Raw genomic sequence first — 26,657 nt, 5'->3', positions numbered from 1 at the left:
TCGGCTGCGCGGGTTTCTTACCCCTTGTAAGCTTACTTGCTTCTCCCCCAAAAGCAGATCCTCTGGATCACATCACCTCCTCGCTCAAATACACAATTTAAGGCGTGCAGAAGGGGGAAGCATCCCCAGTGACAGAGTTTCTGGCACCCACCTCGCGCTCCTCCAGCCCTGGGCTTAGCTGGTGAGAGCTCAGGGACCTGGCAGCTGCTTCACCAGAGGCTCCAAAACATCACAAAAACAGGGCAGGAGAAGAAAACAATAAACAATAAAAACACTGAGGAGAAGAAAACGAATAGATGAGCTGAATTCTTACAGGACTGATGTAACAAAAGCACACGGGAGGACAAGAATGAAGAGCAGCACAGGAACAAAACTATGCAAGATGCATTTAAATCCCCTGCTGCTGACCCAGGGACAGGTGGACACTGCACACCCCCAGAGCCAAAAGCTGCAGGTAGAACGGGGCTCCTTTGCTTCCCAGCTTCTTTTAATCCCTCCTAATGCTGTAACTCCACCACTGACACCGCTGCAAATCCTTCAGGTCTGCCGACTGCAGCCCCAAGGTACCAGTGCAGCCCCAAGGAACACAGGCACAAACTGAAGACAAGACACACATGCACCAAGACTCAGAGCAATTCCCAGGCACTGTTATGCTTTTCCCTACTCAGAAGACACTGCAAAGCTTCCACATCAATGGTTCAAGGCCAAAAAGTGATTTCACACTCAAGATCTGCTCTTGTCTCACAGCAGCATCAGCTGCAGGTGAGCACATGGAGACAAAGATAAGGCACACAGTTCTCCCATCAGAAAAAAAGAAGAAAAAAACCAGAAATTGTCCTTCTGAATGCGTGACAGCCTGCTGAAATACACCCTAAAATAAAAGCTGAACTTGGCAACAAAAAGTGTTAATTTGATCACAGGGCACAGCACTATCCCTCAGGAAGCCAAACCACTGGAAAACAACAGTCGTTATCACACCAGTGATTTACAGAACAAACAGACACATGATCAAGTAAAACACTTTAATTTTTTGCTGCATGGAAAATGTCAGCTACTACCAATGCTGAAAGCAGTTTTTTGTCCTGGCAGAACAACAACCTTCAAAACAGTACCAATAACTCCTGGTTCAAGTGAACCTTTAAAATTAGGCTTATATGGAAGGACCCACTAAAAGGAAAGGGATCTTACAACCTATCTCAGACAAATCAGGAGGCGACCAGAAATTTGGAAAGGAGTGAGGACAAGAACTGGATATTATGTACTGAAAAGCAAGTGCACTCTGGGCTGGGATCTGGCCTGAAACAGACTCACACACGCCTTTGTCTCCCTGCAGGGTGAGCTCATTCCTACAGAGGTTCCTCCTCTGCACACACTTACAGTGCTAAAATATAACAAAGCCCCACAGTTTTCTGAGGCTAAAAACCTGCAACGCTAGTGGAAAGATAGCTGGGTAGATTGCAACTTTTGAGCATCAATAAACCTCACAGAATCCCAAAATTAAGCCAGAAAAAGCAAACACTGCAGCAGCCGTCAGTTCTGACACAGGAAATTTTCTATCATGTTATTCAATATCTGCAATCTATTAAAAATGTATTGATTTCATGCAGCACATGGAGACTGAAAAGGAACAGCGCAGGGAGAAAGCTGCTCACATTTATCCATCATCTGCTGTGCTCCCACTGCTGCCACTCTTTGCCAAGCTGAACCTCCTCACCCAAAGGTGTAACACAACAAAAACGCAGAAAATCTCTTACCTTGCAATATTGCCCAGCCACAGCACTTCTCCACCTTGCTGCCCATGAAGAATTCCAGGAAAGGGGCTCAGATTTATTTTGCAGGTTGATACCTTCATTAGGCTACCATCCAATACCCCCCCTTAAATAAACCAGCCTCAAACTTGGCTGTCTAAGAAGAGAGTTGGAAAAAAAAAAAAAAAAAAAGTTGGAGCAAGGTTGTTTTCCACCAGAGCCCTCCACAAACAGCAGCTCTGAGAGACACTGGCAAGTAAAACCCAGCTAGAAGGTGATCATCAGAAACTTCCCCTGGAAAGAAACCTGATCCCTCAACAAAATTAACCTCTGAAGTGCTGGAAAAGCGAGAGGTCAAGCCTTTCTGCTGGGACTGGGTCATGTGTGAAAGCTGCAGGCTGGTGCCTCCACACCAGGTACCTTATCCCACCCAGTAAAAGCTCATGCCAGCAGCCCTGCACAGAGGGGTTCAACAATCTGACTGCTGAAGCAAGTATTTTTTAATGTGAATGCAGCAGGAGACACACCTAAAATATTTTAATACAAAATATTTTGAATACTGGGAAAAAAATAATTTTTTTTGGAGGGAGTGGTGGTAAAGAAAAACATTTTCAATAGGAATGGTAAAGAAAACAGCAATTTATAATTTATCCACTGGTACCTCCAGCAAAGAACTTAAGAAACTGAGATAAGATAGGTAATATTAATCTGACTCTTCTATATTTAGCACTGTAGAGTAAGGGGGGCTTATTGCTTCCCCTTAATTCAAATTGGCTATTCAGAAATATTTGGCTGATAAAAAAGTCTGCTGGCTAACATTCAGAACTCTTATTTTAGCCTAATATAAACACTTTCTGACAGGATTCTTCCACAAACTCTGCATTCTGATGAACATGTGGGATTTTTTTTAGATTTTTTTTTTTCTAAAATGGGAAATCACACCAGCTGAGTAGTACCAGGATAAATTTCTGTTGCCAGAGAGATCTCCAGCAAGGGATCCTCTTCTGGAAAGGAGATGGAAAACCTTTAGGATGCAGAAAATGGAGAGGACATGACACTGTTGCCTTAGTCTCAGCTCAAGAAAATCATGGATCATTCAGCTCAAAACCAAGAAGAAAAGTAGGAAAGACTGGTGAGAGCTCAACTATACCATTATATATTTATTAACTCAGCTTGAGTGCGTTTGTCTTCAATAAACTTCACCTTTTAGCACAACACTGTAACGTTGGTTGAAAGAGTTAAAATGCAAGAATTCAAAGGTTATAAAACAAAGGCTTTGTGGAGATACTCTGCTGCCAAAACCTTCAAATAAATGAGTCTCAGTCTGAGCATGCCTTTCCACGCTGGAGTCTGTATTTCACTGGCTACTGTGTAACTGTGGCAACTCAGAGCAGGGGTAATTGAGAGGCTGGTGGATGTGACAACTTGCAATTAAGAACAATGCTAATAATGAGAGTGGCTGAGGAAAAGCATCATTGAACACAAACGTTTGTGGTTCAAAATTTAAAAAAGCCTCTTCACTCAATTTTAAAATTTTTTACTTTTTTTTTTTCAGCTGGAGGATTACCTATGTTTTGTTAGTTTGATGGTGAAAAAAAGGTAGAAACATGACTCTTGTGCTTTTTGGTTCACCTGCACCTTAGAGTGCAGCCAACCCACCCCTCACACATGTACAGATGCAGAGCTGCTGATGTCACTGTCTTTGCTGAAGATTAGACAAGGATCACATGGCATTTTAAAAAGAAAGCTACACATTACCCATAAAGAAAGAGGGAAAAGATCCTCACGGACTGTTATTACTCCTTTTTTGCCTCTGGTGCATTTTAACTGCTATCCTTTATCAAAGAATCCTGTGAACTGCTTCTCATTCCCTATTTTGATTGCTGAATAGTGAGCAGAGATAACTCTCAGATAGGACAGGTACTTAAAAGAATCACAACTCCAACAGCAAAGCTTTCTTTTCATCCCTAACGCCCTTGCTGTCTTCCTCCAAACACCTCTCACAAGTGAAGTTTCTCAATTATCTGCCCATGCACTTGTACAGGAAATTAGTGACTGATCCACTGCTGATGGCCAGAAATATTCTAATTAAAAAAAAAAATCAGATCTGAAATTATAACCTAGGGGGAAAAAATTACCAAGGCATTGCATCTGTTGAATCACCAGCTCCCCAGCCCCAAATAAAGCCAATTTCCCAAGATGAAGGTACAGCACTACACTCACACCCAGCCCCACTGTCCTTCCCTTCCCTGGCAGTCCTCCCACTGCAAAGGAGGGGTTTGCAACGCAATACCCACAGCTCTAAACACAGAGGGATATCTCCAGAGGAGTTTTACATGCAGCAATAATCACAGTTTTATGGGTCAGGAAGTTCAGGAGATTAGTGAGTTACGGCTGCAGCGCACAAAAGAGTTTGTGTTCGAGGTTTCACATAGCAAGGGGGTGAGATAAGCTGTGAACAGCTTTGCATTAACTTCTTTTATGGCAGTAAAAGCTGGGGAGAAGTAAAGAGACCCCACGTATTACTTTACCTAAAGAACAGCTGCTCAGAGAAGGCTGCAGAGTGTCCTAATGCTCGCAGTCATAAAATCAGTGCACCTCCCACCCATCCCACGCCCCTGTGCTGTTCCCATTAACCTCGGGCACCACGGTGATCCTGCTCAGAACTCAACCTGCTGGCAGCACAACAAAAGCTTAGCAAAGAAATGCCTCCTTCCAGGTTATTGCAAAGGCCTAAAGCCACAATTACAGGTTTGCATTCGAGGCTGAGGCAGCTCAAATCTTGCTGCACTCCCTTGGAGAAGACCAAAATGCCTGAAAATGGTGGGTTTACTGCAACACGTCAAATCCTTTTTATTTTTGTTTCTCAACAGGCTGAGATCTATCAGTTAGGACTGATAGATCCTAATATAATAGGATAAAGGATACATAATAATATAATAATAAAGGTCTGCATTTGATAACTGGAACGATGGTAAAGGTAACACCAGCAGCACAGGCTGTAAGGACATCCCACCTGACAGTCTTTGGAGAACCTGCTGGATGATGTGTGGCATGAGGCATCTGCCACATCTTGCCCTGGAACAGACTCCACTAACACAGGGTAAATCAATGTCTTAAAATCATCTCAACAGCAATTTTTAATTTTTTTTTTTTCATATCTTTCCTCTTACAGGACATTAAGATTATTTAAATTTAAAAAATACCCAGTATTTGTGACACCAAAACATATTCTTCAAGCTTTTGAACACGCCTGTATCCTTTGAACCAGAGCACAAGAAACAAAACCACACCTTTTTAGGTTTGATTATTGATGATCTACATGAGAAAATCAAAGCAGGACTACAGCAGAACTGCTGCACCATTACAATTCTCACACATGATACTATAGGTGTAAAACTCTGTAACTACCCAAACAAGTGACCTTTGCATTAAAGTAAATTAAAAAAAAATCAAACAAAACCAACAAAGAAGCCCCAACTTAGTGAATTCATGTAACTGTTAATCCTAGGAAGGTATTTCTACCTAAAACCAGAGGAACACTGGCAGTAACATAAACCCTCAGGAGGAGGTGTAGCAGAAAATAAACCCAAGCTGCTACAACCCTGTGGGTTTTCAGTGAGGTTCCAAAGGGAGCTTGGGAGACAGGAAAAATAGGACTGGAAAATGAAGCTTCATTTTTTAAAATTCTTCTTATTCTTCAGAGGCACTGAGTTTGCAGTCTGAGGAGGGATATCTGCTCTGAAACACTGCCCACATCCTTAAATCTCAGTGGGGAGAAGCCTCTGTTGCCTCAGGCTTTCCTGAGAGCAAACAATTTTATTATGGTGCTGTGTGGATGTATTTATTTTCATAAATGAACACATGAAGGGCAGAACACCTTGGGGTTTTGTTTAAATCACTCAGATGGTGTCACACAGAAGAAAGCAAAAAGGAATCATCAGTGTGTGCTGCTGCATGGGCACATATTGTAATGCACAGGAACCAGGCATGATGTTTGAGGAAAGGGGATTCTGACCCCCAGGAGACTGAATTTGACCAGCAAACTCAAATACAGGGTAATATTAATAATTATTGCACAGTATGAGACTTGGCATCCACCTCCAAGGAGCTGCTTTTCACCCAGCAACCACTAAGGGATGCCCCAGCTCCCTCCAGCAAGGTGAGATGCACGCCTGATGGGGAAGAAAGGACTGCCTGTGTGTGTGTGTGTGATGCATGGTTAAAAATGGTCTTACAACATTTTAACATGTACTTCAAAGATGGTTTGAAAAGTGCCAGCAGCCTCCACGGAGCACTGGTGTTGACACAGTTTGAGGCAAACTTTTCACTCTGGCCACTTCAAATGAATAAGCACAGAGTGAGAAACACAAATGGCCACTTTCTATAAGGAAAGAAAGGCAGGGAACTGGAGAAAATCCAGTAAAATTGGGGGATGCTGAACAGCAATTCAGCGTGCATGTTCTTATCTGAGAGGAATTCCAAATGAACGCTGAATCCAGGATCATAATCCAAAATGTTTCGATATTTAAACACATTAGCAAGCCTAAAACTCCTTGAGTGAGAAATATTGTCAACATATGAACTATATACACATGTATTTGCTTTTGCATCTATGATTTCTATGCTAACATTCCCAGATATAACAAATAAACAAACCCAACTAACAATATATAAGACAAATAGCCCATTAGTAAGAACAGTCGATATAAAATGAAAAAACTTGATCTTAAAGTGCAGTTAATGTGGTGAAACACAAGAATGATGTATCGTTCCCAGGTTATTTCAATGCAGTTTTCTTTATCTCTTTCTCCAAACTATAAAAATCAGTTTTCTTCCCAAAGAACACAACACTGCCAAGCAGGATTTTAACACACATGCCACTGCCTAAGGGAAAAAAATGTAATTCTTTCAATCTAAGACTGCTGAACAGATTAACGGGAACTGCTACCATGTTCTAAAACTTAACTGTCTCCTGCAACCATTTAGGATTTGCAGTTTGATCCCTACCAAACAGAATTATAAACATAGTGCAGCTGGCATGAATTCTTTTTCTCAGGACTCTGAAAAAATGCTTTGGGGTGAATCTATGACAATGTCCATGTATCATTTACAGTTCATTTTCTGAGCTTTCTAACATCATGTCTGTGTCAACAAGCAATGGAGTGGAGAGCAGACATGAATGAAGCTACACAAATCATCAATGAGGAGCAGTGAGGCAGAGAACAGCTCAGAAAGAGAGGAAATTTGAATTACAGGTTCTGTTTGGGCCAGCAGGTACAGAGGATGCATTGAGGCCCAAGAGGGATATGTCAAGTGGGATATCTACAGAATTAGATATTTCTGGCTGAACAAGCAGCTCTCCATGTGGTTGTAGGATGGTTTTGAGAAGCCCTATAAAATTTGATATAACCTTCCTACCCACACTCTCCCAGTAAAATACTAAAATCATTAATGTTAAATCAACAGCAGTCATTAACCATGTCACTGTAAAACCACTGCTGTCTGCTCCGTGTGTCTTGTTCAGGGGTGATCAATAGTTTACCCATCTTAATTGCTTCAGCCTTCCCCTAATTAGAGCTAGCTCTGAATTTACAGTTGTTTATCGTTGTTGTGGATGCTGTAAAGCTTGCACATCTCACTAGAAAAGTAAACCCATTTATTCTAATGAAAATACCACCATAAATCAAGCCAGCATCATTGCAGTGTTTGCAAATACTCTGTATCACTGAGCCTACAAACATTCAAACCATAAACATTCAAACATAAACATTTCAACTGCATAATCTGCAAGGAGCAAAGACACAAACTCTCAACTTGAACAAAAAATTATTTCCCTTTGTTTCTGAGAGTCCATTTGTGTTTTTTCTTGTAAAACAAAGGGACCTACTCCACCCATACAGCACTAGGATGTTCCAAAGAGTGCATCTGAGCCAAAAGACATCACTCCTTCTCAGGTTACCTTGCAAATATTTCCACTCTTTTGGATGTGCTTTTCATGTTTTTTTCTTACTTTTCTTGTTTCTGTCCATCAAATAGACTAACTCGCCATTTCCAAATTCACAGTAGACTCTTACTGATAATTTATAGAATTTTAGACATTTCCTCTCCCTGCCACTGTTATCTAGGCCTGGTTATGTAAACTAAGGGGTTTTTTAGATTTATAATATTCCTAAAACTAAATTAACTGAATCAAACCACTTACCTACAAGACAGCAGCGCTAACCAGTGCATACTTTTCAACTAAAGCTTCTCCTAGCTCCTGGGTACTGTTTAAAATGCTGACAACCCTTATTGCTCTAGAAACACATAAAATAGAAATTCTTAATCTAGCAGCAAAAATGTGCAGGCATGCACAGTAAGGCACTAAATTTAAACTAGTATTTCCAAATTGCAGGGGATTAGAGGTGTGCCCTCCATGAAACTCCTTATCTCATAAGGATATCACAACTCGCCCAGGTGAACTTCTGACCTCAGCTAAGCCCTAATAAAATCTTAGCTGAAAATCACCTGAGAATGGTTCTTCAGATGAGCTGCATTTCAGAGAGCTACCCTAGGCTTGGCTGGAGAAAAACTCGGCTGGCAGACTTGCTTTGAGGAAAAGCTCAACTTTTTAACTACTGCTCAAAGATTACTCACATATAGAGAAAAAGCTCTTTCTGCAAGCACCACAATGAAACCTCTCGCTCTTACCTGACCAGAAGACACACAGATTTAGACTGCAGCAGGACGTGGGAGAACTGATGGCAAGAACAAGTGTACATGGACATGGAGAGCTACTGATGTTGTTTTCTTTTGAAACTGAACTACTCTTCCCAAACGCCTGTGCCTTGTGGCACCCACAGTGTTTGGTGCCTGACATCATTATCTGACACCTGAAAAATTAACCTGGTGATGAACTTACATATTATACCCTTACAGTTTCCTAAGAGGTGAATATTTCTGTCATACAGCTTGTGAACTATGTTAAATATTTCATCTAGAATGCTATATAACCATACAAGCATTTTTTTCCAGGGATCAACTCTGCCCATATTATTCCACCTCTCCAAAGAGCCAGGTCCCACCTGTTTGTCTCCCCACCCCAAGTCAGAATTAAACTACTAAATTCTGTCCTCTAGCAAAAGGTACAGCAATGTTCACAAGCTAGTAATTAACCAACAAGGGGTTAATTATTATCATGTCTCATGGCATTATCATGTAACCTTTTGTTTCATTTTGTTTCCTTTGCAATCAGGTGCAAGGACAGATGTTTTCCACAGTATTCCTGGTTATCTCAGGGCTGTCTGGCTCTTTGTGCCATCAGTTATTTATCTGCACGTGAAAACCTTGCCATGTTCATTGCCATGCTGCATCATTTTACACACGATGAAGACCTAAGACTGCATTTCTGGCTATGTGCATAATAATTCATTAACATGCAGCTGATCTGTATGCAAATCATGCCAGTGCAAATAGTGACTATTAACATAACAAGCGCTTATTATTTATTGAGATGCAGCTCGAGCAGGCATCCTGCTGGGCTCTGACACCCTCCACCACCTTTTCCTCCTTCCTTTACACATTCTTCTCTGCAGAAACCAGGGAGGCTCCATTCTGTGCCTTTCTCCCAGGGTGGAAGTCTTGTGTGTTTAATTGCGTGTTTAATTGCCCTCGAGCATCTGATGCAGTTCAAAGCTCTGTGGAGCCTCCCTCTCCCCCGAGCCTGCCCAAACCATCCCTTCACCCACGTTATCTCCCCAGTTCCTACCTGATAACAAGTTTAAAGCAGCAGCTGGGCTTCTCTCTCCAGCCTTTTTTTTTTTTCTCTTTAAGGAGTCAAGTGTGAGAAAACAAAACCTCAAGTGTGCAAAGTCATAAACCTGTCCCAATATCACGCCTACCCCACTTCAGAAGGATTTAACCTTTCAATTGTTCTGGCCATGGGATGGGACAGAAAAAGAGCATTTCAGTGCTCTTCAGCAGGTGAGCAAGGCTTGTCTGCTGCTCAGCCCATCAGCAGTGCCTGCTGAGAGCTCTGCAGCACCGCTGCCAGCTCTGCTGCCCTGCCCCTCTCCCCACCCCGAACAATCCCTGGGGTCTCTGCACGACTCCTTAACCTTTCCTGGCATTTCTGTGAGAGCAAAAAACTGTTCCTGGCCCAGTAATCCCTTCCCCAGCCCTGCTGGGTTTGTTCTCTCAGGGGCTACACCCACTGCTTCAGAGATGGCTGTGTTACAGTCATGAACTAACTAGCAGGGGGAATGAGTTCAAGTGTTCATCACTTGGCCAAAAACTGAGATGTTTGGCCTGAAATTTTCCAAGCTGCATGCTAGCCTAGGGATGGACTTAGGTCTTGGTTAAAAACAGGACAAAAATTGCCCAGAATCATTAGAAAATGAGATATGATTTTACTATTGATCTGTATTGCTCTTCCCTGAGAAACCCTGTCTTGCAATAAATATTTATTTGGTTCTGGAGGGCCCTGGAGAACAGAGAGGGTAAGACATGAAGGGAAGCCAAGAAGGTATGTGAAGAGGAACTGGAAAAGAGAAAAGTGAAAATAAATTTAGATGGAGAGCCTGGAGCTGAATGTTTGGCCTGCTGGAGGTGGTGGATCAATCACTGCTCTACAGTAATAAATGGCTGGGACTCAGGGAATCCTGCAACACTCTGGGTTCAAAGGGACCTTAAACATCATCCCGTCCCAACCCCACTGCCATGGGCAGGGCCACCTTCCAGCAGACCAGGCTGCTTAGGGCTCCATCCAGCCTGGCCACGGATGGAGCATTCACAGCACTCTCAGCTTGTGCCAGGGCCTCACAAACCCTCTCAGTAAAGAATTTCTACCCAACATCCCTTCTAAACCCACCCTGTCAGTGAAACCATTCCCCCTTGTCCCAAGTCCCTCTCCTGGAGCCCCTTTAGGCGCTCAAGGCACTCTCAGCTCTCCCTGGAGCCTTCTCTTCTCCAGGCTGAATAACCACAACTCTCTCAGTCTGTCTTGATCACCTTCACGCCACAGTGGTGGCACAAAAGCAGCTGAGAAGTGACCAGAAATGTCCAGAAGTGACTGGAATCCTGTCAGAAATTTATTTTGTTTATTACAGGCTTTAAGGCACTGTCACACTACCCCTATTTTGGCAAGCTTTGAGCTAAAACTCTACCACTGCCAGCTCTGCTACTGCTAGAGCAAACATCCCTCCTTTAGAGAAATCAGGAAATTTTTTATTAAATATCTTGTTGGCTTTTGAAAAAATGCGACTTCTCAACACTGAGACAACTCCCTTGGAGCCTTTGTTAATTTTCATAGTTAAATCAGCTGGGGGAGATGTGGGAGTTCAAGGACTTCAACCTGAATTCTTTCCATCCCATTTCCTGTCCTGATAGCTCCACAATAGTCAAGAGTCCAATCAACACCTTTCAGTATCTTATGCTGATATTATTTCCAGCAAATAATTTGGCAGGAGGGACAGGGAGAAATATTCTTACAGAAACAACCCTAACACAGGAAGCCAAAACAGAGATCCTTGCTCCAGTCAGGCACAGCAGCGACCTCAACTAAACTTTGTACATTGTGACCTTCATCACTGCATCACTACTCTGTAAGGAAAAAAACCAAGAACAAACCCCAAACCCTTATTTTCTGTTTTATCCATGTGCCATAATGAAATAATTCTAAACCAGCCTCTTGTTTCTCTGTCCTACTTCAACACTGGCAGAGTCTCTATCAGAGACTTAAACTAGGACTGATAAACACAGCTCTGTTTCAGTGAATTCCTCAAGAATTAAGGAGTGGTCACTGGATATATTTGTTTAGAAACTTCAATGAGCTGAAGCGCACAAGGGAAGACAGGATGAAAGGACAAAAGTCACGAGGTGTATCCTGCCCTCCCCCTCCCCAATTAAATAAACAGATTACTAGTTAGATTAATGCACACACTCAGAGTTAGCATTTTAACAGGCACACCTAACAAACTAAAGATAGTCCTTGCCTTCAAGATTAATAAAGAAATAAACAAGGATTCATCTGGAAACCCCCTTCTTGGTTATTCCCACCACTTTCCCTCTAATGCGTGATTGTGCTTTGGTTCAAATAGATTTTTAAAGACACAAAGAACAGAGTTCTCAGAGATTAGTTTATAAGACAGTAAGAGGTTTTTCTTCTAATCACCCCATTTTTCTCGTCCGCCTTGAATCCATTCTACTAAAGTTATAGCTACAGTTCCCTACTAGCCCTGAAAATGTCCAAAGAAAGTTTCATTCTCCTCCCATGATCTCACCCAGACTTGCTTAACCAAGTTGTAAGTTACCTTTGGCTCTCATTTTTTAATTTCTAAAACAATCCCTTGTTCCTAAATGACTTGATAACATACACATTGCCATAATAAATTCAACCACATCACCATACATTGCAACTCCCTCATTTGAAGGGTGTTAAAATCCAGAGGTGAAATCAGAGCCCGATGTCAACAAATAAGAGAAGAATGTACCCAAAGTGGGGAGAGACTTTGAGATTCAGACACATTTCATGGGCAAAGTTGCAGTGATTTGCTGAGGATCCAGGCAGATGTGATGAAAGCCCCTCCAACAGCACCAGGCATTGTTTGGAAAGAGATGGAGGCTGCAAGGGAAAGCAAACTGGTGGCAAAGAGGGGATGATGCAGGAGAGGTAAAATAACTCTCAGAAAAGAATGACCACAGTTGTGATGGTGGAGAGAGGGGGACATGTGGTATGACTCACAGAAAAGAGTGATTATTTTATCAGTCACACGTTTAGCTCATTACAGCTAAAGTAAAGTCAGCCCATATAAACACCGTGTGAAATGACAATGCCACCAAAATCCAGAACTGGTCAGAAGCTGCTGCAGAAAAGGACCAAAACTCTAAGTCACAGCATAGAAGACCTGTGATTCTGCCCCCTGGGTGTTGCTGTTGGAGGTCAAACCACCAGCACACTTGGAGCAAAAGGAGCAACAAGCAGCTTCTTGTTGCCATATGGCATTTTGGCTTTTAACCTCTATTAACAAAGAAACGACTCAGTGGTTACAGTTAGAAGCCAACAAAGAATTTCAACTGAAATAGGAGCATGACACTCACAGCCTGACTTCAGTTTGAAATCACAGCTTTTTGATTTCAGAAATTTTCTGTCTTTCCTTTGCATGCACATTTAAAGACATTAGAAATGTGTAAGTGCAGATTTCTTTCCACCACCTGATCCCTTTCACAAGTCCTTTGCTTCAGAAATGCTCTCAAAGCACAAATGAATAACTTCTCTCCCTAGGAGTACACAGAGGATGCACACAGTCCCAAAACACAGGTTAAGTGGAATACAAGGCTTTCCTGGGTGAATGGAACCTCTGTGAACTTGACTTGGCACAGGATATTCATATTTCTTTCTCGTAGGCTCATGTTGGTGATTCTTCCTTCTCCTTTCCCCTCTCATCTTTTTTCCTAGAGACACACAGTTGCCTGTAAACACATCTCCAGCCATTTCCTGATAATATTCTGTTCATCCCTTCTGCATTCAAAACAGTTCTAGTTCTGCAAATGCAGTATTATGTTTCCCTCCTGCCTGAAAAATTAAGTCTTTGCACAAAAATGCAAATGAAACATGAAACTATGCATGTGCATATCAGATGGTATCAAATAACATGAATGGTTTCAAAGAAATGTTTAAGGCATTAAGTCATTTACGAAGAGTATTTCTAGCTGCAAGTTTCATAACAAGAATAAATCAACCTTGACAATGAACATGAAAGAGGGAATGAAACCTTTTTGAACACTCAAGGTGGTTTGCTCATTTCCCCCCAAAACCAAAACGAAGGAATTAGTTTATATATATGAAAATTAACTTGAACTAACAACATAATCAGAAAAGATAAACTATAAAGTTAAAATCAGATTAAAAAGATTAAAATATTACTTAGGGCTGATGAGAGCACATGGTAACTCCACAGTAGCTGCTGAGCTGAGCCTTTGTAAGTTAAGGAACAACAGAAAAATAACATATAGTTAAAAAGAGCTGACCTCAGCCCTTGGACTTTGCTCAGGCACTAATCAGACTTCCCATGTTTAGCACTTCTCCCCTGGCTACTTATTGACCATCTACAGCTGGACACACACAAACACAGCCTCTAGCAAAGGGGTGGATACTGGGGCTCCCTGTGCTAACCCTGCACACACCTTCCAGCTGCTTACAACCAGTTAATTGCCCTCAAACTGCAGCTATCAGTTTTAATAAAATTATTTTTAGTGAGAAACTATAAAAAATAACTTTGACTAATAAAAACAAATGACACACGTTCTCCTAATACTTCTCCAGCAGCACAATGTTGCTCCAAGCGCTTCCACTGTGGAGAGTGCCATTACTTATCCTGGCCAATGTATATTTAACTGCATATACTTAAGCAACATAAGAACATCATGTGGAAGCCTTGATGCCTGTTTATACAACAGCAGAGTGCTTTAAGCCCCATGGGGCTGTGTCACACTGAGCAGTTTAAGCCTCAGGATGTTGGAGCTCAGTGCAGAAAGATCAGGAGTGAAGTGACCGCTGGTTCTGTGGAGTCTCAATGTCACTGTGAACCTTATTAGCTGTCATAAAAAGGTCACCAAGCCCTCTTATCATACTGCTGAAAAATCCCCATGTTGTGAGGAAGCTGAGGAACTGAGAAGAGCAGGACAGGATCTACAGATAAGATACTAGACCCCCAATATGGGATATCTGCTTGGACACCAAGGAAGTTATCCTGACACCAAGGAGTGACATGGCATAAGGAGCAGCTCCAAGAATCCTGGGCCAGCAGAATAGATAATTACAGTCTTTTGTCCCTGCCATTCCACTCCCCAGCTGGTGAAATGCAGCACAGATGCTCAGCAGAGGGAATTTCCTTCCACTGGGCACAGACATTCATTCCACATGGTCCATCCACTCCGTCCTCCTCACTTCTGCCTGTGGCCATACATGGGAAATGAGGCATTCCCTGCTCTTGGAAAACTCAGTTATAGGGGACAGACAAGGCCTGTGGCACAAGGGGAAAAGAGTGCACCTCTGTGTGAAGTGCCATGGAAACAGGGAAGGAACCTTCATCTTATCTGAAGACATCTCCTGCTTCCACAAGTGCCAGGACAGGGATGCTTTCACTTTCTTTGGTATCAACCAGCCCCAAAGCACCCCCTGCTTCCTTTATCCCCTTCTGAAAACACAGGAGCTGCCAACCAGGACAGATGAAGGAGCTAGCTGTGAAATACTGAGAATTTTAAATATGACCTCAAGTTGTGGATACCTCAGAGCTGCTGCTGTGCTGCAGATGTGGGTATTTATTGGCTATACCAGGGCAGCAGCACCATCCAGCTTCAGGCATTTTAGTGACCTGTCCAATTTAGGAGCCTCATTCCCACGTACATGCAATGGAGCAAAGCATCCGGACATCCTGAATTCCAGACATCCTGAATCCCTTGGAGGGCTCTCACTGATGGAAAGGAAAGGGAAAGGGAAAGGGAAAGGGAAAGGGAAAGGGAAAGGGAAAGGGAAAGGGAAAGGGAAAGGGAAAGGGAAAGGGAAAGGGAAAGGGAAAGGGAAAGGGAAAGGGAAAGGGAAAGGGAAAGGGAAAGGGAAAGGGAAAGGAGCAAAGCTCTGAAGAGTGTGCATACAGGAAAACACATGCATCTTACATTTGGACTCAGAATTCTGATATAATTCTCCAAACAATACCATTACAGGAAACATGAATCTGATGAAAAGAAAGCTTAGATCCTGGCTATTAACATTAATATTTCTGTTACCATGGAAGTAAATACTGATAGACTACTATTATGATCACAAGAGAATGTATGGCTGTATAGCAGGAGAAAAACCAAATAAATATTGAAATTTACAACTACGGACAACAAAGATAGACCAACAAAAATCAAGAGAAGAACGTTTAGGTTTTCCAGTAATAAACACAATATTTGAAAAAAACACCAGTCTAGAAATTTGCTTTACAGCCACAGTGAGCTTCCATGCACTTCAAACAGCCCCAAACGGGGATTCTGCTTGGGGAGCCTGACAGCTGCCTGCTATTAGTTTTATCTATTCAATCTCCAAATCCCAAACTCCGAGGTTACTGGTGTAGGTCAGCTGTGAGACTGTGTTGACTCTCTTGCCATTCGACATGGAAACCAAACAACAAAGTCTGCTCTGTGTCAGCAAGCATTTCACATTCTTGGGTTTGTCATGCAAAGCACAAAGACCCTGATACACTTCAAAATGGCCTTTGTATCTACAATCTTGTTTACCCTACGAATACAAGCTTCATTTCCCACATGTCTAAAGTGTTCTGAAAGCCACTTCATACAACAGAAAAGCCAGTGCTAATCTCTGGCAGTGGGAGCAGAAATAGAGGGTTTCAGAAGAGCCTCCAAATCAGCACTGAGATCAACTTTATACTCATACAATTTGAGTGGGGGTGTATGAAAGGAAGCATCTCATCAGGAAAATCTAGTTCCAGCGGTGTGGGATCATGATTTTGGCATCCCTAGATGCAAATTATTCTGCTGCTTAAATCAGGCAGTTCTCCAGAGAATCAGCACCCACAATTGTGGAAAAGGCAATGTCCCTTCACCTGTCCAGAGCCTTCCAGGGAAGCACAAACTGTTTGCACGGGCACAAAGAAAGCCCTGCCTTAGTCAGGATGAGCTGGTCCCTCGAGGGCACCTCCCACCTTCCTTTGGCTTTGTAGTGAACAGCAGTTCCTGCCTAAACATTTTATTGAGATGCTGCAGGAGAGATGTAAAGACACCCTGAAACATAAAGGAGTGCAGAATGAGAATCACAGCTGCAAAAGCAAGGGGCATGACACCAGGGGAAAGGTTTCAACAAGAAATGCAGCTCCTAAAGCCTAGGAGCGGACTATCTCTTACATGTGTTTACATCTAATCAGAACAGGCAGTTCTGAGGAGGATTAGAGCTGGAGTGATAACCAAGCACGTGAAGATTGCCCTATCAAGTGACTTTGGAGGAAGGGCTTGCAGCTGTGGGTGTTTGTTTGGTTGGTTTTAGTACTGAGTGGTAGAACTGCACCTTCTCATATGAAGAAGTTCTTGAAAAAGGCCAAGAATTGCTCTCAGCTGCCTGGTCAGCCTGTGGAGGTACCAACCCAGGTGTTAGAGAACACCTGCAAACCTGAGTCAGAGAAGAAGAGGATCGTTCTTGGCTTCTTGAATGCACACAGGTCCTTCCAGCAGTAAAATCTGCTCTTTTTTGTGGCCAAGAATACACAGAGAAGGAACTGTCCCCAAGGAAAACCAAGTCTCATTTTACAAAAAGTCAATTAACTAATAGGCATAAAACTGCCTCAGCAGCCAGCCCCCACAGGTCAATCATTTATCTGCTATTGCTGCATGCTGTGGTATTTTGGAGCCTGGAGACAATTTTTGACACAAGCACCATTTCAGCTGAAAAATCATCTACTTCCTTAAGTCATCCCCTCCTCAAAACTCTCTCTGGTCTCCCAACCTCACTAAGTTGGTTGTTGGAATCACACTCTTAGCTGCCATGATGCAATGAGTAAAATTAGACCAAGCCTGAGAAACAAACAAAACTTTCAAGTCTCTCTCCATTCGATTACACCTCTCTAAACTGAATTAACCTCACCAAATCCTCCAGAAGCACTGCCCAGAATACTTCATCCAGTGTACTGTATGTACACCCCCCTAAAAAAGTGTAAAAAGAAAAAAAGGAAAAACATGATTACCGTGTCTAGGGAAGAAATTCATGCAAAATGAAAATTTTTGCTTCTAGACCTGAAGAAAACCTTACAAGAAGTTTGTCATCTTTTAGACCACTGAAACGTATCTGTAAAAAGGCATTGCTTCCCTTGACTAACCTTGCCATGTTTGTATGCAGAGTGCCCTTTTCTTCCTTTTGGTAATGCCCATTTCAGCCCCCAGGTATAGCTACTACACCTTTGTTTTGAACAACTATTTGTTGCTTAACTTTGCAATTACTTCATGTAATCTAAAACCACTTTGGATTGCAGCTTGTGAAAAGATTCCTTGGAAAATAAGAGTATAAGGTATTGTGATTCTAATCTGCAGATTCCAGGGCCATAAACTCCAAAGAATCTTTGCAATGTGAATTTCCCCTGCTTCTGAGAGTCAGTTTTCAAGATAAATGTGGGATCTTGCAAAGACACAGAGATGGATATCTACAGGTAGCAAGGTACAACCTGCATATTTAGAAGCAGTAGCAGTTCTTTCTAATTTAGTGATAAAATCCAAACAGATGGTCAAACAGGGCAGATGAGCTGCTAGGCATGAATCATTTCAGCAGTCCTGTAACTTTGCTGTTAAGCAGCTCTAGATGGGCATATATCCACAAATTGCAGTGACTCACAGCACAGACACGGCGAGCAGTGAATGCTCAAAACCACTTTTTATCTATACTCTCCTAAAAACCCAAAAAACGTAGAGGATTTAGGTTATTTTCTAGAAAATCGTGCTGATTTAGTCTACAGGATCCTTATACAGATCCTAGATCCTAGATCCTAGATCCTAGATAGTCCCAAACACTTCTGTCAGCATTCCTGGGGGAGCACTGCAGGGAGATGCTGTGGGGGAAGGAGGTGATGGGAATTCCACTGCCATTACCAGGCAGGAATAGCTATTTCTACACATTATTACAGGTCCACCTGAAGTTTAAGATATAAGCCAGTCATGTTTTAACAATTTAAGATGAGGACTATCCAGTCCATGTGTCAATATAGTTATTCCAGAACTATTTGCTCTGGTTTGCCCCTTTTCTTATGTATTGTGCTGCCACTGCTAGAGCAGTAAAACTCCAGCCATGGTGAGATGGGGAGTGCTGGAGCAGTTCTGCTACACTCTCATTTCATTTCAGCTTCACTGTCTCAATTAAAAAGAAAAACTGAAATCACGGTCAGGACTTTAAACTGTCTTATCCTACCATAAAACCACATACAGAATATCTGAACAAAAATTTCCTTTTGCTTTTCTTTATATTATAAAATTTTCCATTGTCTAAAATAAATCAGCATCTGACAAAAAAAAAAAAAAAAAGCAAGCTTAAAGGAAGTTTGGTGCAGCTTCTTAAGCAACACCCATCAGCACCGTTTTCTGTAATTCAGACTGTAAATTTCAGACTGAAATTCTGCTTTCAGTGGAATATGCCTCTCCCCAAAAGCAGTGACATCTTCTCTCCTCACTTTTCAAAACAGGCCAATATTTTCCCCAGCTAGAGGACTTGCTTCAGCTTGCTTTTCAGCCCTTCTGAAGTGTGATCCAAGTTTCCCTGGTTATGAAGGCAATCCAACAATCTCCCTCCACCACCAAGAACTTGCCCATCTTTGTCGTAATCTCATCACTGTAGCAGGATTCAAGAAATTAAACTGCAGTTAGTGAATTCAAACAGACTCCAGACAAAGGGGTTTATTCCACAAATGTGAAATAGTGTCTTCTACCTGAGCCAAGAGACAAATAAATCTGTTTTTGTAAAATGCAAATGAGCAGCAAAATACCACTCTTCAGCTATTTTTGAAAGCCATCATTTTTACCATTTGTACTGCACTCATTGACATCCCTGTTAACAGCAAAGTATGTGTGCCCTGCATGGAATGTCCTCTGGCTTTCTGCTTCGCTTCCAGTTCTTATTTCCTGCCCAGGCCCCACAGGCTCCTCTGGGATTGTTCAAAGATCTTTCCAAAAGCAGGAAATGCTTCTAAAATACTGACTGCCAGGAGGTAGCTTCAGTGACAAATCTGCCTAGGGGTTCATCTGAACGTGGACTCGTTTCCAGCCAAGCGTGTGAGGAGACTGGGACTGTGGTCAGGATCCAGACACACTCCTGAAGAGCAAGCTCAGCACTGTTTTCACTGTTTCACCTACAGCCCATCCATGCTGCAGCTGCTGGAAACACCAACACAATCCACTCTCTGACAGGTCACTACAGCCAGGAGCTGGGAAGACCTTTCTGTGCCTTTATGCAAAGCCAGGTAATTCAGGCAACCTCAAACAGAACTGTAGAAGGGAAACAATTGAAGTTAATCATGCTCAGCAGTGGTTTTTTGAGCACTTCATTGCTGATGACTTTTGAAAAGGTCATATAGATACTTCCTCAATAGCATTAAAGTTACTCTTGATAAGCTCACCTCTCAGTCTCCTGTCCCAGCCACAAGGATGTGATAAATAAGCACGGGTTTGCATTATCTCCTCTAATAACAGCTAATAACTACAGAAAGATTTATTCAGCTCAAAGTTACCTACATATACTACAAATGCAAGTTATATCTATGAAGGCAAGGGCCAGACTTGATTTTAGATCGAGCGGCTGTGCCTGACAATGTGAAATCACAGATGGCACACACCAAGTCCATATGTATAGGAGGACAAAACAACAGGATGTTTATTTCCAACCTTGAAAAAAATAATCCCAAACTAAATTAAGAAAAACAACCACAAACTAAATAAAAAGGTATTTTAACGGCTTTTTTGATTTAAAATGCCTTTGTTTTAGGCAAACTGAGATTCTCTTGAAGTTAAAAAAGTAAGCTCGGCTGAGTTGTGCAGTGATTCCATTAACCTTGCAACCGAGCTTTAAATTCAATGCCCTTGTCTGGATTTCCCTGCTGCAGGGGAAAATGTACCTTGGAAGGTCTGTGCTTTACCTTACCAGAGTCAATGAGTAAAAATCTCACAACTAAACTTCTACAACTAATAGCATACAAAACTAAACAAGCTAGCATATGGCAAAAATTCCTCTGATAACTTTTTAATGATTAACCTCGTGCTCACAGGCCCACAGTCCTTCACACTTGTTCTCCCATGCATTCAATCAACATCTGCTTTGATCAAGTTAAACAGAATCTTAGTGTGTTTTCTGCATGTACCAATAAAGCAACCCAGCACCCCTGCTCACTGCCTCACAGAATGAAGAAAACAATTAATTATTGCAGGTTTTTAAACTCCTTTTTCTTCTGCCCATTTTCACCCCAGAGAACTCCTTGAACTAAGATTCTTTTTTTTGTTTAAAATGCATATCATGGTCAACCAACAAGTGGAGCTATTTTTAAATCACTGCCCTACTGTCAGAAACCGCTCATCTCCTGCACAAGGTATTATATTGTAAATAGAAAAGTCTAAATCAAAGCAACACATCATAATATCCCCAGCTCTGGGACCAAGGGTGATTTTCCTGCCATGCAGAGTCTTTGTTGTGTGTAAAGTCTGTGCTCCTCCAAGTGAACTGAAAGGATGATTTTCAAAGCTAAAACAAATGACAGCCCAGGGATTGCATTTCAGTGGGTCACAGCCCCATTCTAGGTGGAATACATTGAAACACACAAATAATCCCTCTTGTCAAATGTTCCTAATCGGTGCCTGATGTGTGGTGTCTTCAGAAAAGGAGCTCAGCAAACAAAAAGTGTTGCAAGCACAGGAAATATTGGATGGGGGAAGGAACCAACAACAGGAATGTATCACTGGCTCTCCAGAAAGCTGTTACTTAAACAAAAATGTACTTTATCTTGGACAAATGCTGAATTTTAAACAGCAAAGCCACAGCAGCAGAAGAGGATGACACTTGGTTCTGCACCACAAGGTGGGAACAGCCTCACTCACAGGAGCAGCAGCGAGTGCTGCTTGGGTTTCAAGCTGCACATTTCACAAAGAGATATGAGCGCCTGGAAAAATCCAGGCATCTTTTACAACTGGCAAGCATATGTTGACCTGTAATTCAAACTGAGCTGGGATTCTCTGAGAGGTTTTAGTTCTTTTGTTTAGATCTGACATCCTGCTCTTTACTAATATCACGAGGATGCCAAAGAAGATTTAGTTCTAAATCTTGGCAGATTTAGGTTTAGTTTGCTTAGGAAACAAGGCTAGATTATCCACCACTAGTAATATATGGATCACTATGAAGAAAGTACCAGTAATATCAAGCTCAGTCAAGTGCATTATGTCCTGGGAATGACTTCTAGATGGCAAAAAGAGAAAAAACTTCTAGTTCAAAAATTGGTTTGAATGTGTACCTTAAAATTCATGTTTTATACTTAAGAGGCCCATCATGGAAGAAAAAGGATTCTGGGTCACTTACTGCATCAACAGTAACACTGATCAGGCTTTGGAAGGTAAAGAAGCAGCTATGTGCTAACCTCATTAAAAGCAACAGTATTTAACATTATTATTCAACATTATTATTATTATTATTCAACATTAACAGATTATTTCACTGGGTTGCTTTGTGACTGCACTCCCATAAATTACGGATTTCCAGTCCCCTAATTCATGATGTTTGGCCTCGACTGTTCACACTGCATCACTGGAATTGGAGGAGAATCAATGGACACAAGGAGAGAATTCAGTCCTTTCTATTTCAAACACTCCTAGAACAGGAGTTTTGTGAGGTTTTTATCTTCTTTTCTTCATGTTAGATTTAGGATTAATACACGGGAGTCACAGTTTTGTGTTTGGACTCAGTGTTTATAAATTCTTATTTGTATCACAGCCTCACGAGTCATGAGCTCTAACTAACAAGGTAGAAAATAGATGCCTCTAACACTTTCCAAGGTCTTTTAAGCACTAATTACCCAATAACGAGATGACACCTCTATTATTTATATTTTCAACCCAATAATGACCACCCAAGGCCCACAATGCAAACGTTTTTCACCCAATTAGAAAAAATAAAAAAACACAAAAAACCAAGAAGAAGGTGAAGAAGAAGGACCCAGACAACGCCCTAAATCCTCCATCTTGCCCCATATATATTACTATATACTGAAACCTTAAATTCTAAGCTTTTCACCCTGTGATGCCACACAATTCTATTCAAACCACACACCCATAACCCCAGTGCCAGCACTCAATTTTGGAACCCAGTTCCACAGTCTCAAATGCAGTCTTTGCTTGAGGATCAGTACCTGCTAGCACAAAAAGCCCAAACCCCTCAGTTTCCAGAATTCCAACAGAGTTTAACACTTCCTTGTGTTGCCTCCTGTCCGCATAAGCACGGGGGAGACTCCAGTAAAGCACTTGGGAGACACAAATCCCCATTTCTTCCGACACCTCCGTGAGCACAGAACCTAAAACACTGCAGAGAAATTCCCATCCATGCTCTGAGTGCCTGCATTGCTGTGGTGACCCCTGAACCATCCACACATGGTGTTGCTCTCCCTTGGGGAATTTGCAGCCTTTAGGGTGTTGTGGTGGGGATATCTCCACTGGGGAAGTCTCCCTGGGAGACTGCTGCCCTTAGGGTGACCAAACTGTTGCACCCCATGGAGCTTTGCAGCACCATGTTGTTTCCCCAGTCCCTGGTTTTTACCCCAGCTGATTGGTTCTTTTTTGAAGAACCTCGACTGGTTCTTTTCTCCATCCTAATCCCTACTGGCCAACTTCTGTAACCCCACCCCCTGACTTCCCTATATAATCCCTGCTGCCCTGGGCCCTCTGGTTCTTCTCCTACTCGACTTCAAGGAGTAAAGTGTGGATGCACGGCTGGAAAAGCAGGGACATGTGCACAATCCTGCTCTTAGCTTAAGGGATGAGTAGAAACTGAAACGTCCTTGAGCCATTCCTTAGATGGGATAAGGGGGAAGTAAAGCTCGGAACAATAGCTGTAACAGGATGCTAGACAGGATGCATTGACCATGAATTGGGGAAGATTTGCAGCATTTAGCCTCGTGGACAGAGCTTCTGAACCAATTATATATAATGCAAGGACGCGTGAACACTGTGGTTTAACCAATGATGTTCAGAATTAGGTGCATGATATGCTTAGCACAGTATAAATGTACATCAAATAGCTGAATAAACGAGCAAGATTTTTAACTCATATTGAGTGCTGTCTTGACTCTGGCTGATTCCCAGCAACAGTAAAGAAGCTTTCTCGAGGACTAGAAGACCCCGTCTTGCCTCTTTATCTCAAAAGTGGCAGTCGTGGGGCTTCTCTGCTTAGGCAGCCCTCACAGAAGAGCTGATCACGAAGGCAGGAGTGTGCCTGTGCCTAACGAGATGCCTTTGCAGAGTCACCTCACCACCGTCTCTGGTGCAGGATGAGATTGCCAAGGTGTTCAGCTCCTACCTGTCGGCGTCGCCGAGCCCCAGGGCCGTGCCGCGCTGCAGCGTCTCCCGCACCGTGGCCATGCCGTCGGGCAGCCGGTTCAGGCGCCGCATGTACAGCCCCAGCCCGCCGTCCGTCAGGTACCTGCCAACAAAACGCCACGTTCAGTAATAAAACCACACATTGTCACAGCCCCCAGGCTGCAGCGTCCCCGTTTTTAGGTGGAGGATGTTACACAAAATTGGAAATTAGGAAAACATCCCTCTTGGTTAGATCCTCCGCCTCTCATCAGTCTCCATCGCACCTTGCACGCTCCCTCATCACCAAGACTCCAATTTCAACATAAACGTGATAAAGGATACTTAAAGAAAACTTAAATTTCATTAAGGATACCTACATGCAAGTAATTTAATATTTGTGATTAATGGTTCCTTCTTCCCCACAAAAATACGTGGTTTATACCACCCTGAATTTTTCTGCTTGGGCTAAAAAACTATCAAAATTTCAAATCTTTTACAAGTTAACCGCAAAAAATCACATTGACTTAATCCCTAGATTTTGTCAGTGAAAAATAAAGTATTCCACAAGTTACAGAAATCATCATGGATGAAAAGTTTTTTGCAACCTTCTTTTGGTTCCTACATTCTACTCTGGCTGCCAACTATGACCTAGAGATACCTGCATTTAAAAACTGCTATTTACTACTACTGTTAGGCATTAAGGTGTACACATGACACTTCATAAATTTCTAAGATAGCACATTTTTTACTTTCTGGCTTAGACAAATGAAAAATTAATCTTGACTTGAACAGAGATGATAGATGGTGGGCAATGTGTTACCATCCCCTGTGTTACCATCAGTTGATCCAGGTCTGTGTGAGCAGCACTGACAGCTGAGTGAACAAACCATGAAGATTTCCACACACCTGAGACTGAAAGAACTCAACAAGGCCAGCACTGCTCTTTCCAGCACACTGCTGGACAAGCAAGCACCATACCCCACTGAGACAGCAGCTGACAGGACTGTGTCTCCTCAGTCCTTCAGCCACTCTTAGCAAATTCACAGAATAACACCCAGATACTCAGGACACTTTCCTCTGGCTTAAGAAAGCACACAGCTTTCTCCCTGATGGTGAGACACCCTCACCCAGAGCAGGAAAGGAGAGATGCTCTGAGCTGCAGTCTCTGCTGGCGAGATCTCGCTGTCACACGTGCTTTACCCAACTCAGATTTGATTCCTACATTTATAAAAATGGGATGGTGAGCACTTGGGAAGCCTTGCCCGATCTGCTGATTAGCATTGCAGTTCACTGTATAAATCTGTACAGGGCCATCCCAGCAGCAAGCCAGGAGTCTCTGTGGAGTCTAACAAAGAGGTTGCCAAGCACAGGAGTATTCCCCACTCAGGAAATCTGTGGGGATTCTCCCAAGTCACAAACAAAGACTGTGAAAAGCACGAGAAGCAGTAGAGTGTAGAATTCGCCTTAGGTTTGGCATTCTAACTTGTGTTTGACAGTTTATAAATATTTTATCATGGAAGAATATGGTTTTTCCTTAAGTTACTAAAATAAAGGGGAAGAAGAGAAAAGTGGAGCTTCGGACCACAGTGTTACACAAACATGCAAAGAGTATTTTGCAAAAACATCTAATGTACATACCCTAATTGGTTTACTGCAGCTACTTGTCTGCACATGAAACAAGTTTCTGTGTGAATACTCTTTGCACGTGTGCTGGAAAATGCAGCTTCTGGCTTTGCTGTTAGAGTCCTGGTATATTGGTCCTTTGATAAAAAAGATCTGTTACAGCTGGAACAGATTGTTTTTCATACCTACCCCTCAGATTATGTGGAAATAAATACAGTACTCTTAGGAGTTAGCCATGCTGAATTCAATGCCCTTTCACCAGCACCAGCATATTTAATCTTCTACACAGAAGCCCAGCAAGCTAAAACATTAGAAGAACACTGCAGTAGCTCAAACTGAAAATTGGTTTCAAGCACTGATAAATCTTACATGCGCCAATGGAAGCTGGATGGATGGCTTTGGCACCTCTGACAGCTAGATCATGACACTTTTCTAAACCAGCCCATGTAAACAGCTATAAACGATGATTTTTACCCCCATATCAATAAGACAAGTTTGTTACACGCCAGAACAACAGGACAGACTTCTGTATTTATTTCACAGAATATCCTCTACCCAGGAATGTTTAATTTGGAAAAGATGCCAAACCCAATGATGCCTGAAGTCCTGCATGCAACAGCAAGGGGAAGGAAGAAGGAAAGACACTAGCTACTAAAGTCTGTGAAGAAAAACACATTTAAAATAAATACACTTTAAAATAAATGAAAAAACCCTCTTTGCTATCCATTGGATAGTATAGAGGGGATTCAAAGCTACTGGTGCCACAAACCTGCAGCCGTTGCCTTCTCTTCCTTCCTCTCCAGCCCTGCACACTTCAATTGTCTTGGCTTTAAGAAACTGTCTTGCCCTTATGAATACATTATTATTGCTGCAGATTCTTCTTTTATGTGAAAGGAGAATATAATGAAGGCACATTTTTCTAAAGAAAATCTTCCAGTGTTTTACTCAGGGGGAAACAAGACCAAGGAAATATTATCCCGTATATAACTGTAACAGTACCCAGAGTTACTGGAATTTATTGTCCTATCACATCCACACCATGTGGAACCCAACAATATTGGCCTCTCCTCTACAATGACACAGTGCAGTCCAAACAACTGCACTAGGCCTAAGTGTAATTTATTATTTTTCATAATAAAAATGATGACGTATTTGCACTAAAAGCCTTGCTAGCTTCATGACTGCTAAGAATTCTACAAGTACATTCAGTGCAAAACAAACAGG

General features: G+C 42.2%; 1 protein-coding gene across 1 annotated transcript in view; it reads right to left on the bottom strand.

Moving 5' to 3' along the window:
• NAV2 (neuron navigator 2) overlaps positions 1-26,657 on the bottom strand; it is a 205,607-nt gene that overhangs the window by 59,190 nt on the left and 119,760 nt on the right. The window contains exon 11 of the mRNA XM_063397550.1: positions 23,812-23,934. Coding sequence (XP_063253620.1) covers positions 23,812-23,934 — 123 coding nt within the window. The remainder of the gene's footprint in view (positions 1-23,811; positions 23,935-26,657) is intronic.

This window comes from Prinia subflava, chromosome 5 (genome assembly GCF_021018805.1).
Source record: "Prinia subflava isolate CZ2003 ecotype Zambia chromosome 5, Cam_Psub_1.2, whole genome shotgun sequence".
Classification (NCBI taxonomy): domain Eukaryota; kingdom Metazoa; phylum Chordata; class Aves; order Passeriformes; family Cisticolidae; genus Prinia; species Prinia subflava.
The sequence above is the reverse complement of the archived record's forward strand: the minus strand, read 5'-3'. Positions and strand labels throughout refer to the sequence as shown.